This window comes from Canis lupus, chromosome X (assembly GCF_048164855.1).
Source record: "Canis lupus baileyi chromosome X, mCanLup2.hap1, whole genome shotgun sequence".
NCBI lineage: Eukaryota > Metazoa > Chordata > Mammalia > Carnivora > Canidae > Canis > Canis lupus.
The window spans coordinates 69436387-69458758 of record NC_132876.1 but is presented as its reverse complement, the minus strand read 5'-3'; the positions used below and the strand labels follow the sequence as shown (position 1 = coordinate 69458758).

At 35.2% G+C, this 22372-nt stretch overlaps 1 protein-coding gene across 7 annotated transcripts in view; it reads right to left on the bottom strand.

Moving 5' to 3' along the window:
* The window catches only part of TEX11 (testis expressed 11), a 311406-nt gene that overhangs the window by 166519 nt on the left and 122515 nt on the right, over positions 1-22372 (bottom strand). For all 7 annotated transcript variants that reach the window (XM_072816896.1, XM_072816892.1, XM_072816891.1 and 4 more), the window contains 2 exons: positions 5669-5820; positions 3040-3125 (listed from right to left, as the gene is read on the bottom strand). In XM_072816896.1, the coding sequence (XP_072672997.1) occupies positions 3040-3125; positions 5669-5820 (238 nt within the window). The remainder of the gene's footprint in view (positions 1-3039; positions 3126-5668; positions 5821-22372) is intronic.

Sequence of the window (22372 nt, the reverse complement as noted above, 5' to 3'; positions counted from 1 at the left end):
ATATACTTGGTAATTTATTATTAGATACCAAATATTGTATACTTTACCTTGTTGGGTGCTGAATAGTTTGATATTCTGATAAATATTCTTGACCTCTACTCTGAGAAGCACTTAAGCTTATTGGGATCAATTCCATCCTTTTAGGTCATACTTTTGATATTTTAGGTAGGTCTGGAACAATTCTCAGTATAGGGCTAATTATCCTCCACCATTCAGACAAGATCAATCTGAGTTCTCTACCCAATGCCCCCATAAATTAGAAGTTTTTCTGTCTGGCTAATACGAACAGGCTCTATTCCCAGACAGTTGTGAGTGCCAGGCACTGTTCCCACTAATATTTTTAGATGGCTATTCCCCCGTGGCTCCAGGTACTTCCATCCCATATTGTCCTAATTAGTATTTGGCCAAACAATGGAGGAGGACTCTCTGACTGCTAGAGGTCTCTTTCTGAGTTGTGCTCTCCTTCCTGGTGGTCTATCCTGTGAACTCCAGCTGCTTTGGTCTCCTTAGACTCTCAACTCCATCTCCTTAAATTAGGAAGGCTGCTGGCATCCATTTCAGTTCCTCTTCTTGTGCTACAGCCTGGAAACTCAAGAGAGTAAGCTGCACCATTGAAGTCCTCACCTTGTTTATTTATCATTGCCCAAAGATCACTCTCCATTGCCTGATGTCCAGTGTCTCAAAAAACACTTTTTCATGTATTTTGTCTTTTTTCTTTTCTTTGGAGGGAGATCGGCAGTGGGGGACTAGTTGTTCAGGGAAGCACATAAATATGATCTCTGTTACATTTTGGTTAGAAGTAGAAATCCATCACAACTTTTTAAAACCATACATCCCATTTTTTACAGTAAGTTTTTACCTTAATTCCAGTATAGTTAGTATAGAGTGTTATATTAGTTTCAGGTGCACAATGTAGTGCTTCAACAATTCCATACATCACCCAGTGCTCATCAAGACAAATACACTCCTACATTCCGATCACCAACTCACCCATTCCCCCTGACACGCACACCTACCTTTTGGCAATCATCAGTTTGTTCTCTATAGTTAAGAGTTTGTTTCTTGATTTCTCTTTTTTTTCCTTTGCTCATTTGTTTTGTTTCTTAAATTCCACATGAGTGAAATTATATGGTATTTGTCTTTCTCTGATTTTGCTTAGCATAATACTCTCTAGTTCCATTCATGCTATTGCAAATGGCAAAATTTCATTCATTTTTATTTCTGAGTAATATTCCATTGTATATATATACCACATCTTCTTTATCCATTCATCTATCAGTAGACATTTGGACTGCTTCCGTAATTTGGCTATTATAAATAATGCTGCTATAAACATAGGGATATGTGTACTCCTTTGTGTTAGTGTTTTTATATTTTGGGGGGAGACATCCAGTAGTATGATTACTGCATCATAGGACAGTTCTACTGTTAACTTTTTTTTTAATATTTTATTTATTTATTCATGAAAGACATACAAAGAGAGAGGCAGAGACATAGGCAGAGGGAGAAGCAGACTCCTTGTGGGGAGGGAGCCTGATGTGAGACTCGATCCCAGGATGCCCAGATCACTACCAGAGCCAAAGGCAGATGCTCAACCATTGAGCCACCCAGATGCCCTCTATTGTTAACTTTTTGAGGAATTTCCATACTGTTTTCCAGAGTAGCTGCACCAATTTGCATTCCCACAGTGAAAGAGGGCTCCTTTTTCTCCACATCCTTACCAACACCTGTTCTTTTTCGTCTTTTTTATTTTAGCCATTCTGACAGGAGTGAGGTGATATCTCATTGTAGTTTTGATTTGTATTTCCCTAAGGATGAGTGATGCTGGGCCTCTTTTCATGTATGTGTTGGCCATCTGGATGTCTTCTTTGAAGAAATGTCTGTTCGTGTCTTCTACCCACTTTTTAATTGGATTATTTTGGGGGAGGTGTTGAGTTGTGTCAGTTCTTCATATATTTGGACTAGCCCTTTATCAGATGTGTCATTTGCAAATATCTTCTCCCATTCAGTTGGTTGCCTTTTAGTTTTGTTGATCCTTTCCTTTGCTGTGCAGAAACGTTTTATTTTGATGCAGTCCCAATAGTTTAATTTTGCTTTTGTTTCCCTTGCTTCAAGAGACATATCTAGAAAAATGTTGCTACAGCTGATGTCTGAGAAATTACTGCTTATGCTCTCAACTATTCTTTACTTTTTTTTAGGTAAGCTCTACACCCAACATGGGGCTTGAACTCATGATCCTGAGATCAAGAATCACATGCTCTACAAAATGAGCCAGCCAGGTGCCCCTATTCTTTACTTCCTAAAAAAATATCTGAAGTTTCAAACTTTTCTACAGTAAATCTGGATTGTTTTGTGAGAAAAAAAATTACCACTTTTTGGCATTTTTTAATTGTACAACTTTTTTTAAAGAGCAATTTTAGGTTCACAGTAAAACTGAGAGAAATGTACAGAGACTGGCCATATACCTTCTAATGCCATACACACTAAGCCTCCCACCTTATCAACATCCTCTACCAAAGTGGTAGACTTTGATGGACTTACATGGACACATCATAATCACCCAAAGTCCATAGTTTACATTAGGGTTCACTCTTAGTGTAGTATATACTATGGGCTTACACAAAGGAATAATGACAAGTATCCACCATCACAATATCATTCAAAGTATTTTCACTACACTACAAATCCTCTGTGCTTCAAATCATAGTTTTTTAAAGGGAATAAAGCTCTGACTTTCTTTTTTGTCATGTTAAAATGAATTATTTTACTATATCTTAATATCAGACATGTCATTTCCCTACACTGTAAGCTCCCAATGGGGATGAACCAATCTTAGTGGTTTGTTTTTTGTTTTTGTTTTTAGTGGTTTTAAATGAATTCCTATACAATGCTCATTAACATTCTGCATTATTTATATTTAATACATAGATGGGACCTAAGCAGATTATTAAAATATTTGATGATCTATGATTTTTATAGTGAACATACTTATTTGTTAGAGTAGAGAAAGAAGATAAAGAATATAGATTCTTCCCAAACCTCAAAACTTCTGGCAGCTTTTTTCCACAGAATGTTGTGTAAACAGACCACTAATTCGGTTGTCAGTTGTCTTCCTGTTCGCTGACCTGAAAATGAAAACTGAGGCTCTAAAAACAAAACTCAAGATCTATTACATTAAATAAGAGTGCTAACTATATTCAGAACCTATAATCTTTAAGTAATGGCTACAAACACAATCCTATTCAGACAGGTTTTCATCATCAATTTTAGGTTAACTAGCAAAATTGATTATATAATAGAATCAGAGTTTGCTAGAATCACAGTAATTCGCCTATCAATTTGTGGTAGTTTGCCAGCTTAGCCTCTTTTTAATGTATTTTCCATGTTCCAAATTTGATCATCATCTGGTGCTTTAATGTTATTGTGAATGAACAGACAGCAATGCTAAAAATCGTTAATAAGAAGTGTTTATATTATTATATACTAACAAGATCAGATCAAGTTCACAAGAAAGGCCAATTACACCTTAAAGCCTTTGTAAAATACTTTAAGACCATGTTTACACATAAATTTTATTACTTTAAATTGTAATTCACGTCTGATTGTTTCTGGTCTAGACACAGGGTTCAAATACATTAGCAAACATTAAGGTAAAGTTTAAACTGCAACAGAATTCTACATCCCCTCTCTTCTACTCCTTTGGCACTACTAATTTCCACAAAAGTCTTGATAAGAACACTAAAAGTCTCTGACCCCAAAGCCCAGTCAGCAAACATAGGTTGTTCCATAGCTTAGATAAAATTACTCACATGAGAGTAAAATGATATTTAATGTGCCTATTTAAAATATTACTTTGAGAGCATAAGTTTATAATTGGATATCACGATAAAACTGGCTACTATAATCTTAAGAAAATTAGTCATTCTGGATAAACACATTTTCTAGTTGGCTGACAGTTAACTTTTATTAAAAATAAAACATTTTTACTTTTAAAAGTCTAAATTATTTCATTTAAATTCTTAATTTTTCTAAAAATTATGTTTTTAAATTATGTTTTTCTTTTTTAAAAGATATTATTTCAGAGAGAGAGCAGTAGAGCATGAGCAGGGGGAGGGGCAGAAAGAGAGAGAGAGAGAGAGAGAGAAGCAGACTCCTCATTGAATGTGAATCCTGACATGGGGCTTGATCTCACACTCCAACATCATGACCTGAGCCGAAATCAACATACACTTAACCAACTGAGCCACCCAAGCACCCCTAAATTATGCTTTTCTAAATGTACTTTCTAGTTTTCTGAAGCACAACTTAATCTTTGCTTGCCCATTCAAGGTCAATAACACTAACAACTATTGCATTTTATTGTATTATTTTATCACAGTGGTGCCTTTGGTAAGTAACTATTATATCATACAGATTGCTATATTTTTAAAAATATTTGAAACTGTTCTATAAAATTTATAGTTTTCTCCTCCCTTGTGGTTAGATTATCTATGTCTTTCCCTGTAGACCCTTTCTCTCTTTCTAATATGCTACCATTAAAATGATCTGGTTAGAAAGACAGATAATCAAGCATATCAAAATTGGGTCTAAAAATAATTGGATTCTTAGTGAGGATCTGTAGGGACCATATTACCAATAAAATATGGTTTGTAGAATCTAAAGTTCAAAGGTTCCTAGAAATCAAAAGATTTCTTTTAAAAAAAATCAATGACTTTTTATAAAAATATGATACCTATTTGTAAAAATTCAAGAAATCTGGTAAAATATAAAGAAAGGAGTGCCTGGGTTGAGCATCCAACTTGATTTTGGCTCAGGTCATGGTCTTGAGGTCATGAGATTGAGCCCCACGTCAGGCTCATGCTCAGCATAGAGTCTGCTTGTCCCTCTCCCTATGTTCCTGCTCTTTCTCTCTCTCTCTCTCTCTCTCTCTCAAAAAATAAAATCTTAAAAAAAAGAAAGAAGGCAACAAGTTACCCAAAATGCCATAACTCAGAATAAAGCCCAGTATTAACATTTAGTGACTATCAATTCTGTTATAAATCTGTATATGTGTAGAATTAGAAGGATGTATTGGGGTGAGAATTTTCTATGAAAGGGATCATCCTATCTGTGTTCTTCAGGGTTTGGAGTTCTATGGAGAGGCAGGGGGTTAGGGGAATGCTGAAATTTGGCTCTACATTTCTGCTTAAACAGAGAAACTCTATTATCTATTTTATTTAGGATAGGGTTCACAGAAGATTGCATGACAAAAAGGATGCTGGGGCTAAAAAGGAAGTTAAAAACTAGGAATGTATTTCACAACCTCTATTTTATAGTTAGAAAAAAACAAGATCCAGAGACGTTATTAACTTGCCAGAAGGCACACAGCTTATTTGAGATCACACTGAAATCATGAAGTTAGGCCTTTAACCTCACAATTTTTCACTACAAGAGAGATTTAAGCTCAGAGGTTTGTCCATTTTTGCTGATGTTTTGCTATTTTTGCTGTTTCTCATTCTAGTTTGTGGAATCTGGATCAATGAGGTATTACAGCTAATGGCTATTAGGGAGAAAAAAAAAGGAGTTGAGAAAAAGGGATCCAGTGATCTAAAAATTTTGCCACTTCTGCGACATCTAAGAATTATATGCATATTAACACCTTTCTAAAACCTGTAGAAATCCTACTGACCTATAATGATTTCATCAATCTTCTCCTTGGCAAGCAGTTCTTCCTTTCTTTGTAAAAGCATGTCAATGTAGAGCAGTAAAGCTTTCCCAATATTTTCTGATGACTTAAAATGTTCACAAATGATCTTCATGAAATAAAATCCAACAGATTCTCTGTCCAATGAGACACAATTTTAAATGGCATGAATGGAATAACTGGTTTTTGATCAATGGGTCTAAAATTTATTTGAGAATGAGCAAAACATGCAAGATAAAACTATATCTGAGCTTACATAATATCACCAAATGTCTAAATAAGCCTATTAACAATAAATTTTTAATTCAATTTCTATTTAATTTATTAAGCCACAAACATTTTCTTGTCATGAACATCTATAGTCAGATAATCATCTCTCTTTTAATATCTAATTTATGCTTTTTCCTTTAGAACTGATGCCAATTTGGGACATCTGGGTGGCTCAACAATTGAGCCTCTGCCTTTGGCTCAGGGCGTGATTGTGGAGAGCTGGGATCAAGTCCCACATCAGGCTCCCTGCATGGAGCCTGCTTCTCCCTCTGCCTATGTCTCTGCCCTCTCTCTGTGTCTCTCATGAATAAATAAATAAAACCTTTTTTTTAAAAAAAAAAAAGAACTGATGCCAATTTATAAAAATTGGAACATGAGATCCAGTAAAGACACATGAACTGATGTTAGAAATTTACTAGTCCCTTGTGATGAGAATTTTTAGGATCTACTCTCTTAGTAACTTTCAAATATATCATATAGTAGTGCTGTGACCATGGTCATGGTGTACATTACATCCCCAGTATTTATTTATCTTGTAACTAGAGGTTTGTACCTTTTGACCTCCTTAAGTTATTATGATAGACACCTTAAGCTTATACAGTGCTGAATGTCAATTCTATCTCAACAAAATTGAAAGAGGAAAAAAGAAATTTACCAGTTCTCTCTGCCAACAACTTGTTTTAAAAATTTTATTTATGCTTAATTATACAAATAGTACACCAGTATATTCTGATTATTTAAAAATGCAAATAATTCATGGATTGGAAGGCTTAATATTTTTCAGAAGCCAAAACTACCAAAGCAATCTACAGGTTAAATGTAATCCCTATGAAAACTCCAATAACATTTTTTGCAGAAATGGAAAACTCTTCCCTAAACTTCATATGGAATCACAAGGGACTCCAAATAAAGCTGAAAGACTAGCAATTCCTGGTTTCAAAATTTACTACAAAGGTAATCAAAACAGTGTGGTACTGGCATAAAGACAGATATATACACCAATGGAATAAAATAGAGTTCAGAAATAAAATATCTCATATATAATCAAATAATTTTCAACAAGAGTGCCAAGACCATACAGTGAGGGAAAGAACAGTCTTTTCAACAAATGGTTTTGGGGCAAATGGATATCCATATGCAAAAGAATGAAATCGGATGTTTTTATTATACTGTATACAAAAATAAACTGAAAATGGATCAAATGACCTAAACAGAAGAACTAAGGTATAAAATTTTAGAAGAAAACAACACAGGGGGAAATCTTCATAACACTGGGCTTGGTAATAATTTCTTGGATATGATACCAAAATCATAGGTAACAAAAGCAAAAAACAATAAATTAGATAAATTGGACTACATTAAAATTTAAAAATTTTGCGTATTAAAAGATATAAAGAGTGAAATAGGCTACCTGTGGAATAATATGGTGAAAATATTTGCAAATTATATCTGATAAAGTGTTAATATCCAGAATATAAAAGAGCTCCTAAAACTCAACAAAAAAAAGCAAACAACCTAATTTAAAAACTGACAAATAACTTGAATAGACATTTCTCCAAAAAACATACGCAAGTGGCAATAATCACATGAAAAGATAATCAACATCACAAATCATTAGGGAAATGCAAATCAAAACCACAATGAGATACCACCTTATACCGACTGGGATGGCTACTATCAAAAAAAAAAAAAAAAAAAAAAAAACAAAGAAACAAAAAGCAAGTATTGGCAAGGATGTGAAAAAATTGGAAACTTTATATACTGTTGGTAGGAATGTAAAGTGATACGCCATTATGAAAAACAATAGAGCAATTCCTTTAAAAAATTAAAAACAGAATTTCCATAGGATCCAATTATTCTATTTCTGGGTATAAACCCAAAATAACTGGAAGTAGGGTCTCAAAGAAATACTTGTATACCCATGTTCATAGCATTATTCACAATAGCCAAAAAGTGGAAGTAGCCCAAGTCTCCATCAACAGATTAATGAATAAATGAAATATAGTATATACATACAATGGAATAGTATTCAGCCTTTAAAAGGGAGGAAATTCTGACACATGCTACAAAATGGTTGAACTTTGAGAACATTATGTTAAGTGAAATACATCAGTCAGAAAGAGACAAATACTGTATAATTTCACTAATATGGGGTATCTATACTAGTCATTCATACAGACAGAATGTAGATTAGTGTATGGGACTGGGGGGAAGGGGACTCAGGAGTTAGTGGGCACAGAGTTTCAGTTTTACAAAATGAAAAAAGGGCTCTGGAGACTGGTTACAAAACAACGTGAATGTACTTAACACTAGTGAACCACACACTTAAAAATAGTTAATATGATAAATATTATGTGTATTTAATCAGATTTTTTAAAAAACTGTTAAAAAGTTTTTAAATAAAAAGGTGCAAATAGTAAAGATAAAGCTTACATTTCTGTGGACCCCTATCCAGTCCCAGTCTCTTTCTCAAAGGTAGACACTTCTAAGATTAGTATCCTTTTCAGTCCTTTCCTGGTACACTTATATGCCTGTCTGTACTTAGAAACATAGTTTTAAAAATATATAAATGACATATTATGCATACTTTGCTTCTTTTCCTCTCAATACCATGTCTTAAAGTTCATTATGTACAGATTTACCTTACCCCTTTTAATTCCCACATAATATTTTATTGTATAGAGATACCTTTTCTTATCTATTATTCCTCTATTGATGATATTCAAGATGCTTTCAATGTTTCACTATTACAAGCAATGTTCAGCAAATATGCTTGTAAACATGTGAAGTGTAACATATAAATACCAAGGATTAAAACAGCTGAGTATGAGTACTTTAAATTTTGACCCTGTCAATTTGTTCTCCAAAAGACTGGGTGCTGGAGAAGCTGTCAACCTGGAAATGTCAGGAGGTGCATATAAAAACTGAAATTCCCACCAGCATCCTCTAATATAATGAAACTTTAGTTTTTGCCAATTTGATACTCTGCCAGCCCATCTTAAATCAGAAGCCTTTGCCTCAAGTTCTGTTTGATTTTTAAACTTTTATTATCCCTTTTCTCCTGGTATTCTTCACACCTAAAAAGAAAGAGGAAAAATAAAAAAATTCTGTCCAAATATCAGAAGACAACTATATAGGTATAAATCATTTAACATAGATTTCTTCTTTACACATAAATCTATAAGAAAGGAAAATACAGCTGTCAATTTTGGCCTTTCCTGTCATCAATTCAGGAGAAAAATGACTTAAAAACTATAAAAATCATTCTTTTCATGAAAAGCCAAATTTTCTTCAAACATTACGGATGTGGAATATTTAATGGCATGATACAAGATACTGCTCTTAGAAAGATGAGGTCAGGAAACCTTCTCATACCAGCATAAGGAGAATTACTAATGAAAGTAATGAAAGGTTACAAATACTGGGTATAGGATCTATGCTAAGTAGTGTGCTAAGCACCTTACACTATCTTATTATATTTCTATATTAATACCATAAAGTGTGCTGCAGCATACTCATTTTGCAGTTTAGGCTCAGAAAGGCCATAAAATGTATAAGATAGAAACAAAAAAAGCATTCAGAATTTGAATCCAAGTCTGTTTACCCCAGAGTTTTCCCCATTGTTTCCTACTGACTTTCTGTGAAAATGATATTTAAGGTCACAGTAACAATGGTCATAGATGTGACTCAAAGGAAAATTAACTCCCCTATTAAGTGTTTTCATTAATTAAAATTAACTATAAATCATTTAAATTGATTCCTCTTCCTTCCATAAGAGATCTGTACAAATGGTAAAGATGTGGTCAAAATAAATGCTGACAGGCAGCCCCAGTGGCCCAGCGGTTTGGCGCCGCCTTTGGCCCGGGATGTGATCCTGGAGACCCCGGATCAAGTCCCACATCAGGCTCCCTGCATGAAGCCTGCTCCTCTCCCTCTCCCTCTGCCTGTCTCTGCCTCTCTCTCTCTCTGTCTGTCATGAATAAATAAATAAAAGCTTTAAAAATTTTTAAAAAATAAATCCTGACAATTAGTATCTAATAAAGTCATATGAACTGCTCCCAGGAATATGCCACCATCTATAAATTCTCCATTAGAGAGAGTGATGCAGACAGGATGGCTCAGGCCTTCCATGTTTCTTTAAGTCCTTTCACTCACCCAACCAGGCCACTCAGAGCACTCACAGCTCAGTATAGGTAGGTTCTGATCCTGTCAGCAAATCCAGGCTCTCTCTGTTGCCTCTATCAGATCCACACTTTCAGCAAGTTTCCCTTTTCTCTAAGAACCAGCCCTTAGCCATAGCCCTCATCTCTTAGTGTGAGCTCTCAGGAATCTGTTACTTGGGCATGATGTTCTCTTTACCTTTTCCCTGGAACCCTCAAGCCTTAGGAATCTGAAGGAAAGAACAGGCCCTGTCAACAACCCCTCCTGAAAGCCAATGGCTCTTTACTTTCTTTGTTTCTTTTAGGCTATGTGACTAAACTATTAGCTGTAAAGGAAAATGAGTATTTTACCAATATATAATTGAAAGAAGAAACAATTGTTAGAGGAAAACGATACAATGAAGGAGAAAAATAAAATTTATTATATTAGAATAAAAGAAAAGAAATACAAAACAAGATTTTTGAGGCTAAAAATAGCAATTCAGGTAATGAAATAAAAATGTAGATAAATACATAAATATAGAATCTTGAAATAGGGTTAAAAATATTAAAAAGGATTTAGAAGTGCTAACTTACAGAATTCATAGCCTTAAGAGTGTATACAACATTAGTTATACCTTTATGTTTTAGTAAGAATATATACAGTAGTAAATGACACAGGGTGCAGAAACGAGTACACACAGCAAGGCTGAGATTGCCTATACTTAGAAAGGCCTTCTTGTGTACAAGAAACAACAGGTGTTGGCAAAGATGTGGAGAAAGGGGAACCATCTTACACTGTTGGTGGGAATGCAAACTGGTGCAGCCACTCTGGCAAACAGTTTAGAGGTGCCTCAAAAGTTAAAAATAGAACTACCCTAGGATCCAGCAAGTGCACTACCAGGTATTTACCCAAAGAGCACAAAAATATGAATTCAAAGGGATACATGCGCCCCGCTGTTTATAGCAGCATTATCTACAATAGCCAAATTATAGAAACAGCCCAAGTGTCCATCAACTGATGAATGGATAAAGAAGAAGTGGTGTATATATATAATGGATTATTACTCAGCCATCAAAAAGAATGAAATCTTGCCACTTGCAACAACATGGATGGAGCAGGAAAGTATTATGCTAAGCGAAATAAGAGAGTCAGAGAAAGATACCATATGATTTCACTTATATGTGGAATTTAAGAAATAAAACAAACAAGAAAAAAAAAAACAAGCATGGGGGAAAAAGAGAGAGAGAGAGGCAAACCAAGAAACAGATTCTTAGTATAGAGAACAAATTGATGGTTACCAGAGAGGAAGTGGGGGAGATGGGTGAAATAAGTGATGGGGAATAAAGAGTGTACTTGGAGTACCAGGTGTTGTATGTGAGTGTTGAAACACTAAATTGTACACCTGAAAGTAATATTATACTGAATGTTAATTAATTGGAATTTAAATAAAGACAAAAAAAAGAAAGGCCTGCTTGCAAAATTGGTCCCTGGCTGACCTCTGGTCACTTGACTGGTAAATAGTTCCCCACACTGATATAAAATTTTCCCTTAAAAATAAGAGTGGCCTAGACTATGCAAACAAAATGGTTTATATTCCATCTACTTCCCTTCTGGGTGTCTGGAATCTTAGTATGTGCTAGGGAGGAGTACCTACATGAGCATCCCCATTTAAAGCCTTGGGACTTAGTCTGTAATGAGCTCTCTGGTAAATAATGGTTCACACAAGTTGTCACACTCATTGCTAGAGGAATTAAGCATGTCATGTGCAACTCTATTGGGAAGGAACTCTTGGAAGCTTGTTTCTGGTGTCTTTCCTTCAGACTCTGGTCCTGGTGGCTTTTATCTTTATTTTTATTGCTTTTGCTTTGGAGCCTTTGTTAGCCCTGATTATTACTAATAAAAAGGAACATATAAAACCTGTACACACACACCCAACTACAAAGCACAAGAAGCAAATCCTGATAAAACTAGAGGAAGAAATAAACAAGTCCACCAGTTGGTGACTTCAACACTCCCTCTCAAAAATTCAAAGAAATAGAAAAAAAACTAGCTAAGATACATACTTATCAACTCTCAGGACCTAACTGAATTTACAGCAGACTTCATCAAACAGCAGCAGAAAACACAATCTTTCCAAGTGTCCACAGAATATATGTTGAAACCATTCTGGGCCAAGAAAAAAAAAAAAACCTTAAGAAACTTAAAAGAAGTAAAAACAAACAGTGTTTTCTCTGGTAACATGGATCAAATAGAAATCAATACCACAAACAGAGTTCAGTAAAACTGAAAACAATGTATCAAAATTTGTGGGAGGCAGATACAGCATCACTGAGAGGGAAGTTTTTTTTTTTTATCATTAAAGGCTTACATTAGAAAACTCAACACCAATTCATGATTTTAAAAAACTATGAAAAAGGTGAGAAGGTCACTTCCTCGACTCAATAAAGAACATCTACGATTAATCTACAGCTATCCTTGTACATAAAAATCCACCCCAAAACAGAAAAATATATCTGATTCTCAAGTGCACATTGAACATTTATCAAAATAGATTACATTGTGGGCTATAATACAAGTCTCAGTATCTTCAAAAAAACCTCAAATTATACAATGTATGCTCTCTGGCCACATGGAATTAAATTAGAGATCAATAACAGAAAGATCTTTAGGAAAATGCTCAGATATTTGGAAACTAGATAACATACTTCTAGAAAGCCCATGAACTAAATAAGAAAATCAAAAGGGAAATCTGAATGTATTTTGAACTGAATGAAGATGAAAACAACGTTTAAAATTTGTGCTGCTAAAAAGTGATGCTTCATGGAAAATTAACAGTAGTAAGTTCTTAACAACAACAAAAAAAGATCTCAAATCAGTCATATCATCTTCTATCTTAAAAGAATCCTAAGAGCAAGAATAAATCAACCTAAAGTGGGACACCTGGGTGACTCAGTGGTTTAGCGTCTGCCTTCGGCTCAGGGCATGACCCAGGAGCCTGCTTCTCCCTCTGCCTATGTCTCTGCCTCTCTTTGTCCCTCATGAATAAATAAATAAAATCTTTTTTAAAAATACAACCTTGCAGCCCCGGGTGGCTCAGCGGTTTAGTGCCAACTTCAGCCCAGGGCGTGATCCTGGAGACATGTGATCGAGTCCTACATCGGGCTCCCTGCATGGAGCCTGCTTCTCCCTCTGACTGTGTCTCTGCCTCTCTCTCTCTCTCTCTCTCTGTCTGTCTGTCTCTCATGCATATAAACAAAACCTTTAAAAAATAAAATAAAACAACCTAAAGTAACTATAATTAAGAAATAATAAACTTCAAAGCAGAAATCAATGAAATGAATAGCTGTTTCTTTGGGAAGTTCAGTAAAATTGATAAATCTCCAGCTAGACTAATCAAAAAAAATGTGAAGGTACAAATTACCAATGTCAAGAACAATAGAGTTGACATCACTACAGATTTTTTAAAATGTTGAAAGGGTTAACAAGGGAATATTATAAAGAACTTTCTGCAATATATTTGACATGTTCAATAAAATAAATTCCTCAAAGACTCAAATTATCAAATCCCACTCAAAAATAAATCAGTAACATGAATAACACTGTATATATTAGAGAAACTGAGTATGTAGTAAAAAAGCCTTGCCACCAAAGAAACTTCCAGATCCAATAATTTCACTGTTTAATTCTACCAAATCTTTAAGGAAGAAATAATGTCAATTTAATATAAACTCTTTCAGAAAGTTGAAAGGGAGGTTATACTTCTCAACTTACCTATGAGGCCAGCATTAACCATAATACAAAAATTAGATATAGAAATTATAAGAAAATAAAGCTATTAATCAGTATCTGTCATGAATATATACGCAAAAATTCTAAACAAAATTTTACCAAATCAAATTCAACATTATATAGTGCTTGCTTCAGCAGCACATATACAAATTCAACAATATATAAGAAGTATAATGCATCATAACTAAGTGGATTTATTCCAAGAATGCACAGACATACAAAAATTAAATCAAATGATCATAGACCTAAATGCAAAACCTAGAACCCAAAACACTTCTAACAAAAAACATAAATTATTTGTGGCCTAGGTTAGGCAAAGATTTCTTTGATATGACACCAAAGCCTCCATAAAAGATAAAACTGATACACTTGATTTCATCAAATTAAGAACTTCTATTCTTTTTTTTTTTTTTGAAGATTTTACTTATTTATTTGAGAGAGAGAGAGAGCAAGCACAAGCAGGGGAAGGGCAAAGGAAGAGGGAGAAACAGACTCCTGGCTGAGCAGAAAGCCCAACATGGGGCTCAATCCCAGGATCCTAGGATCATGACCTGAGCTGAAGGCAGACCCTTAACCGAAACCATAGACTGGCAGAAAATATTTGGAAATCATATATCTAGTAAGAGATCTTGTTTACAGAGTAAAGAACTAAGTCAATATTAAGCAAACAACCCAATTTTTTACATGGGCAAAAGATGTGAACAGACACTTCACAAAAAAGGATGCACAAATGACAAGCATATTAAAAGATGTTCAACATTATTAGTTATTACAAGAATGCAAGATATCATTCTATACCTACTAAGATTAAAAAGGCCTGGATATGGAGGGACTGGCGCTTTTCATACATTGCTGGTGGGAATATAAATTGCTATAACTACTTTTAAAAACACCTGACAGTTTTTTAAAAAGTTAGACATATACGTACCATCCAAATCAGCCATTTCACTTCTAGGCATTTACCAAGAAAAGGTATATGTCCATACAAAAGTATGTGAGTGAATATTCATAGCAACTTTATTTGTAATAGACTCAAACTGGAAATAACTAAAATCTGAATAAACAAATTGCAGTATATCCATACAACAAATTACTATTCAGCAATAGAAAGGAATGAATTATTTTTTAAGATTTTATTTATTTGTTTGTTTATTTATTTATTTATTTGAGAGAGGGATAGAGCACAAGCAGGGGAAGGGGCAGAGGGAGAGAGAGAAGCAGACTCCCCACTAAATGCGGAGCCTGAAGCAGGGGCCCAATCCCCAGATCCCAAGACCATGACCTTAGACAAAGTCAGAGGCTTAACCAACTGAGCCACCCAGTGCCCTGAAGGGAATGAACTACTGATAGACATAGCAACATGGATGAATCTCAGGCAAATGTGGTGAGTTAAAGAAGCCACACTAAAAGGAATAAATAATCTGATTCCATCTACATAAAATTCTGAAAAATACAAACTTACCTATAGTGACATAAACCATCAATGAATGATCAATGGTTGCCTTGTAAGAAGGAGGTGCTGGGTGGAGGAAAGCATTAGAAAAGGTTACAAGGAATCATTTGGGGGTATTAACTATGTTCATAACTGTACATAGTTCATATGTAACTATGATGAGTTCATAACTGTGCATGTAATTTTGTGTGTATATAAACACGCATTCATGTATGTATGTGTGTATACACATTTATGAACATATATATTCATCATATGTATATTAACATATTATATATTTTATAAATGTGTGTCTATACATGAATATATGGTACCTATCACGTATATATATGTCAAAACTTATTGAATTGTCCACTTATTTTAAATATATGCATTGAATTATACGTCACACCTCAATAAAGCTGTTTTTTTTTAAAATAAGAAAATAAAGGAAACTGGGCATTACTTTGCATAACTGCTAAAGATGGACAGGAAGGCCAGCTAGAGTTGCCATTATGAACTCACTGTCACCTTGCACAGAGAACCCTGGAGACTGCTCTAAAAACAGTTACATTTCTTTTTTTTTGTTTGTTTGTTTGTTTTGTTTTTCTTTTTTTTAATTTTTATTTATTTATGATAGTCACAGAGAGAGAGAGAGAGGCAGAGACACAGGCAGAGGGAGAAGCAGGCTCCATGCACCGGGAGCCCGATGTGGGATTCGATCCCAGGTCTCCAGGATCGCGCCCTGGGCCAAAGGCAGGCGCCAAACCGCTGCGCCACCCAGGGATCCCAACAGTTACATTTCTAAAGATGTACTAAGTACTCATGTACAGGTAATATCAAAATCTCTGCTCCTTGGAGCTAGTTTCATAAAAAACAAAGGATATGTTAGCCAAATGTAATGAATTGTGAGAATCCCTTATGTGTTAGAAATATAGGATATATAACTGAGAATCTTTAAAGGAATCTTTATAGTTCTTTAAACTAAGAGAACTGAGAATCTTTATAGTTCTTTAAACTAAGAACTATAAATTGTTATAATGCTAGTAGGCATATAGGTATCATTGATCTTCTGGTTTGATAATAATAATCATTTCCATTTAAGGATACAAATAACCTACACATAGAAAGTAACCTCTTCATTGAACCCTAATTTTACGCTACAGCTAAAGAACTCAGCTTTGGCTGCTACTATTTGCTTTGCAGTTGAAAAAAACCCACTTAGCAATCTAGTTAATCTGGCATTACAGAGTCCCCCAACCTGTAGTTTTGCCATATGTAACCTTTAAAGATATGTATCCAGCAAAGTATTTTGTGTGTGTTACATGGCCATCCCAAATGGGATCATATAAATATATGATTGTTAGACGTTAGTTCACAAACTAGCAGCTTAATGAGAATCCTATACTCATAGGATTTAGAGCTAGAAGGAATCTTAAAGTTTACTTATTTAAACCTCTTTCACCCTCTCATTTACAGAAGTACCAGAGGCTTTGTTGCTGTAACAAATTACCACAAATTTAGCAGCTTAAAACACCCATTTATTGGGGCTCCTGGATGCCTCAGTCAGTTAAGCATCCAGCTCTTGGTTTTGGTTCAGGTCATGATCTCACAGTTGTGGGATCAAGTCCTACATTGGGTTCCATGCTCAGCATGGAATCTGCTTGAGGCTCTCTCTCCCCCTCCCTGTATCCATCTCCCCACTTGTTTGTGCACTCTCTCTAAAATAAATAAAATCTTCTTTAAAAAACCCACTCATTTATTATTTCACAATTCTTTAGGTCAGAAATCTAGGCAGGCTTACCTGGGAATTGTGCTTAGGGTCTCAAAAGGCCAAGTCAAGGTATTAGCTGGCTTGGGCTCTTATCCAGGGGCTCTAGAAAAGGATCAGCTTCTAGGCTTATTCAGGTATTGGCAAAAAATCAGTTCTGTAAGGTTGTGGGGAGTAGTTCCACTACTTCTTCAAAAGTAGTACAGGGGATCCCTGGGTGTCTCAGTGGTTTAGCACCTGCCTTCGGTCCAGGGCATGATCCTGGAGTCCCAGGATCAAGTCCCACATCAGGCTCCCTGCATGGAGCCTGCTTCTCCCTCTGCCTGTGCCTCTACCTCTCTCTCTCTCTCTCAGTCTGTGTCTCTCATGAATAAATAAATAAAATCTTTTTTAAAAAGTAGTAATAGCCAAAGTCTATTGAATGCTTACTATGTCTCAGGAATATTACACAAATTAATTTATTTAATTCTCACACAGGTATGTTCTTTCTATACACAATTTGTTGAGGGTTTTATATCACAAAAGGATATAATCTGTCAAACACTTTTTCTGCATCTCTTGGGAGAATAATGATTTTTTTATTATGTAGTCGAGATACAATATATTAGTTTCAGATGTACAATATAGTGACTCAACAGTTACATACATTACAAAGTGATCACCATTCTAAATCCAGCTAACCTCTGTCACTATACTATGTACATACTACATATTATTAACTATATTTCATTTGTTGGACATTGCATCCCTGTGTCTCATTTATTTTATAACTAGAAGTTTGTATACTTTAATCCTCTTCACCTATTTTGCCCATCCCTCACATAAAATCATGATTTTTTAATCTTTCATTCTTTTAGTGTACTATATTAATCACATTTTTTTCCTTTGCATGTATTAAACCATCCTCCCATCCCAGGGATAAATCTCACTTGGTCATGCTGTTTAACCATTTTAATGTGTTGTTGAATTCAGTTTGCTAATATTTTGTTGAGAATATTTGCATCTATATTCATCAAGAGTACTGGGTCTATACAAAAACCATAGGATTTCACTCATAAGTGGCATTTAGGAAAGAAAACAAATGAACATGGGAAATGGGAAAAAAAGAGAAGCAAACTGCAAGAGACTCTTAATAATAGAAAACAAACTAAGGGTTGATGAAGGGATGTGGGTGGGGGATAGGCTAGGTGGGTGATGGGTATTTAGGAGGGTACTTCTTATGATGAACACTAGGAGTCATATGTAAGTGATCAATCACTAAATTCTACTTCTGAAACATTACATTTTATGTTAACTAACTAGAATTTAAATACAAATTTTGGGGGAAAAAAGAGTATTAGTCTATAGTTTTCTTTAAAAAAAAGATTTTATTTATTCATGAGAGACACAGAGAGAGAGAGAGAGAGAAAGGCAGAGGCACAGGCAGAGGGAGAAGCAGGCTCCATGCAGGGAGTCCAACATGAGACTCGATCCCAGGACTCCAGGATCACGCCCTGGGCTGAAGGTGGCGCTAAACTGCTGAGCCACCTGGGCTGCATGGTCTATAGTTTTCTTACAGTGCCCTTACAAATTATCAGGGTAATGTTGGCCTCATAAAACGAGTTTGGAAGTATTCTCTCCTCTTCGGTTTTTTGGAAGAGTTTGAGAAGGACTCGCATTAATTCTTTGAATGTTCAGTAGAATTCACCAGTCAAACCATCTGATCCTTGGCATTTCTGCTTGGGAGGTTTTTGATTACTGATCCAACCTCCCTACTCATTATTGTTCTGTTCAGATTTTCTATTTCTTCCTAATTCAGTCCTGGTACATTGTATGTTTCTAAGATTTTATCCATTTCTTCTAATTTATCCAATTTGTTGGCATACAATTTTTTAAAAGATTTTTAATTTATTCATTCATAGAGACAGAGAGAGAGAGAGAGAGAAGCAGAGACACAGGCAGAGGGAGAAGCAGGCTCCACACAGGGAGCCCAACGTGGGACTCGATCCCGGGGCCCCAGGACCACACCCCGGGCTGCAGGAGGCACTAAACTGCTGTGCCACCGGGGCTGTGCTGTTGGCATATAATTTTTCATAATATTCTCTTCTTTATATCTGTGTGGTGTCAACTGTAATGTCTCCTCTTTCATTTCTGATTTTGTATTCTCTTTTTTCTTTTTAAAGATTTCATTTACTCATGAGAGACACAGAGAGAGAGAGAGAGAGGCGCAGAGACAAAGGCAGAGGGAGAAGCAGGCTCCATGCAGGGAGTCTGACGTGGGACTTGATCTCCAGTCTCCAGGATCACGCCCTGGGCTGAAGGTGGCGCTAAACCGCTGAGCCACCGGGACTGCCCTTCTCTTTTTTCTTAGTCTAGTTAAATTTGTATCAATTTTGTTTATCTTTTTGAAAAAAAAAAAAAAAACACCTCTTCATTTCATTGATGTTTTTTATCGCTTTTCTGGTTTCTATTCCATTTATTTCTTCTCTGATCTTTGTTACTTCCCTTCTTCTACAACTTTGAGCTTAGTTTGCTTTTTCTTTTTCTAGTTCCCTAAAGTATAAACTTAGGTTGTTTGTTTGAGATCTATTTTCTTAATATGTGCATTTATTACTATAAACTTCCCCTTCAGAATGGCTTTTGCAGCATCCCATGGGTTTGGGTGTGTTGTTTCCATTTTCATTTGTTTGGGGATATTTTTTATTTCCCTTTTGATTTCTGCTTTGACCCACTGGTCATTTCAGAGTGTGATGTTAATTTCACACTCCTGTTGAAAATTTGTAGATTTTCCTGCTTTCCTCTTGTTGCTGACTTCTAGTTTCATATCATTGTGATGGAGCAGATATGTGGTATGACTTCAATCTTCTCAAATTTGCTAAAACTTACTTTGTGATACTATCTATCCTGGAGAATATTCCATGGGCACTTGAGAAGAATGTGTATTCTGCTTCTGTTTGATGGAACATTCTTATATAAACGTCTATTGAGTCCATTTGGTCTAACATATGGTTCAAGTCCAAAGTTTCCTTGTAGATTTTCTGTCTGGCTTACTGAAAGTGGGATACTGAAGTCTGCAACTTTTATTTTTCATGTCTTTCATTTTTATCACTTCCCTCCATTTCCTATACCAGAATCTCTGAGAGTAAGATTCCTTATTTGTATAGTTTATGGCAAGAATGTTTTTGGATAGTTCACAGCTTAACTGTGTGAACTAAAAAAAGATAGATTATCTAAAAAATTGGTTCTGAAGATAGTGTGGGGCTGGCATATTAGTTACTAACATGGCTGGGAAAAAAAGGCAAAAACAGCAAAAGGCAGAACAATAACTCAAAACAATATAATTTTAATGCCAAATATGTAGACAAGAATAGTTTTACCTTTATAAATCATCTACTTAATAGGCCCTCTTTGGAAATACTAAAATATTCTGATTGTGTTTGTTTCATAATTATGAGCTATTCTTCCCCATTAGGCAGTGATCTCCTTGAGACCAAGGACTATATATAATTTAATTTCTGTATCTCTAATGCCCTGTGACAAAATAACTGGTACACTGTAGGAACTCAGATGAGAAAGAATGAATTCCCACTACTATCAACCTAATTCGGGTTCTTATCACTTTATATGTGACCTACCTATGATGATTCTTAATTTATTTCCCTACTTCTAATCTCATCCCTCTCAACTTCTTGCATGTTTCCATTAGCATGTCACTATCCTCTTTGAAAATCTTCAATGGGTCCTCATTTGCCTATATCATAAAGTTCTTAACTTGATTTTCAAGGATTTTCACAAACGACCCCAATATACATAATTTTGTATCTCATTACAGCTTTTATATAAAATGTATGTATGCCCTAGCCTCTCTAATGCATTAATCATATATTATTTTGTCCCCCACCTACTTGCTACAAGTGTTCTTACTCCTTTACTAAATTCTTTCCCAACTTCAAACTCCAGATGAAGTCTCACCTTCAACCCTTTCTGATGTTCCAGTCCATTAATGATCTAGGCCTCTTCTGAACTCCTATACTAATTAGTCAGTTATCCTCATTTTCTATGTGCTATCTTTTATGGTTATCTTTATACATATATTCTTTCCAATAAGACTTGTAAGTGAAGTGTTTATGACTTCCATATGCTGCTCTTTACATACAAGATACTAAATTGGACTAAATTACTGTCTCTAAACCTGCCTTGTGCTCACACTTTTGCTTACTCTAATCTTCCTGCCAGGAATCCCCTATTCATTCACCTATGCAGATCTTATATATTTTCTAAGTCCCTATCTCCTCCGTTTAGCATTCTCTAATCAATAGAGCCACAGTGATCTTTTGTTCCCTCCTCTAAATTCATATAGGATTGATAACTATACCATGCACTTCTCATATCCTGCTTTTTATTGTCAGTTGACTGAACACATATATGCTTAACTTGCTGTAGCAGACTGTAAATTCATTAGAGGAATGTTTGTTTTTTATATATTTTTTATCTCCAACCAGACCTCAGACAACATGTTGCACCAGGCACAATTTTTGTTGATAAAATGAACTTAAATGTATCCAATATACTAAGGGAAATCAAACACTTATCTCCAAGAAGCAATCAACTCTAAAAAATCCCTTTAATTCCTCTTCCCATCTCAAACACCCTAAAACCAACCCCTCCCCAGGGGGAAAAAAAAACACATAAACCATCTATCCAAACCAAATACAGTAAAGATGCAAGAACTGAGTATATATTCTGTACCAATTTCCTTTCCTACAGACTGTAATTATTTTTCTAATAAACTCATTAATAATTTTTATTAAAACAAATAATTCTAGTGGATGCCCTACAAACTATGTTTATCTGATCTGAAATGGGAAAGCAGATGAAAGAACTATGGTGATAATTCTTACCAAACTCAGCTTTGATAGTGGCTGTTAGATGAGAACATCCATGTGAGCATGATTAAATTAAATCCCAGGAGCCAGTAGATGTTTGCTTTTATTTCTTAGTGTCTGGTGATAATGTTTTAGATCTATCCCAGGAAGGAATTAATGTTGAGAGTATTAGGTCTTCAATATTATATTTGTCTCTTTTCCTGGATTTTCAGGATATTATCTTACTCATCTCAGTTAGCATGCCATTTCTGCAACCCATGTAAGTAGTTGTTTTATATTATCATAAGAATAAGTTTCATTTAAACATATGATTTTTAAAATATGCTGCATTCCTGGGGTGCCTGGGTGGCTCAGTCAGTTAAGCATCTGACTTTAGCCAGGTCATGATCCCAGGGTCCTTGGATGGAGCCCCAAGTCAG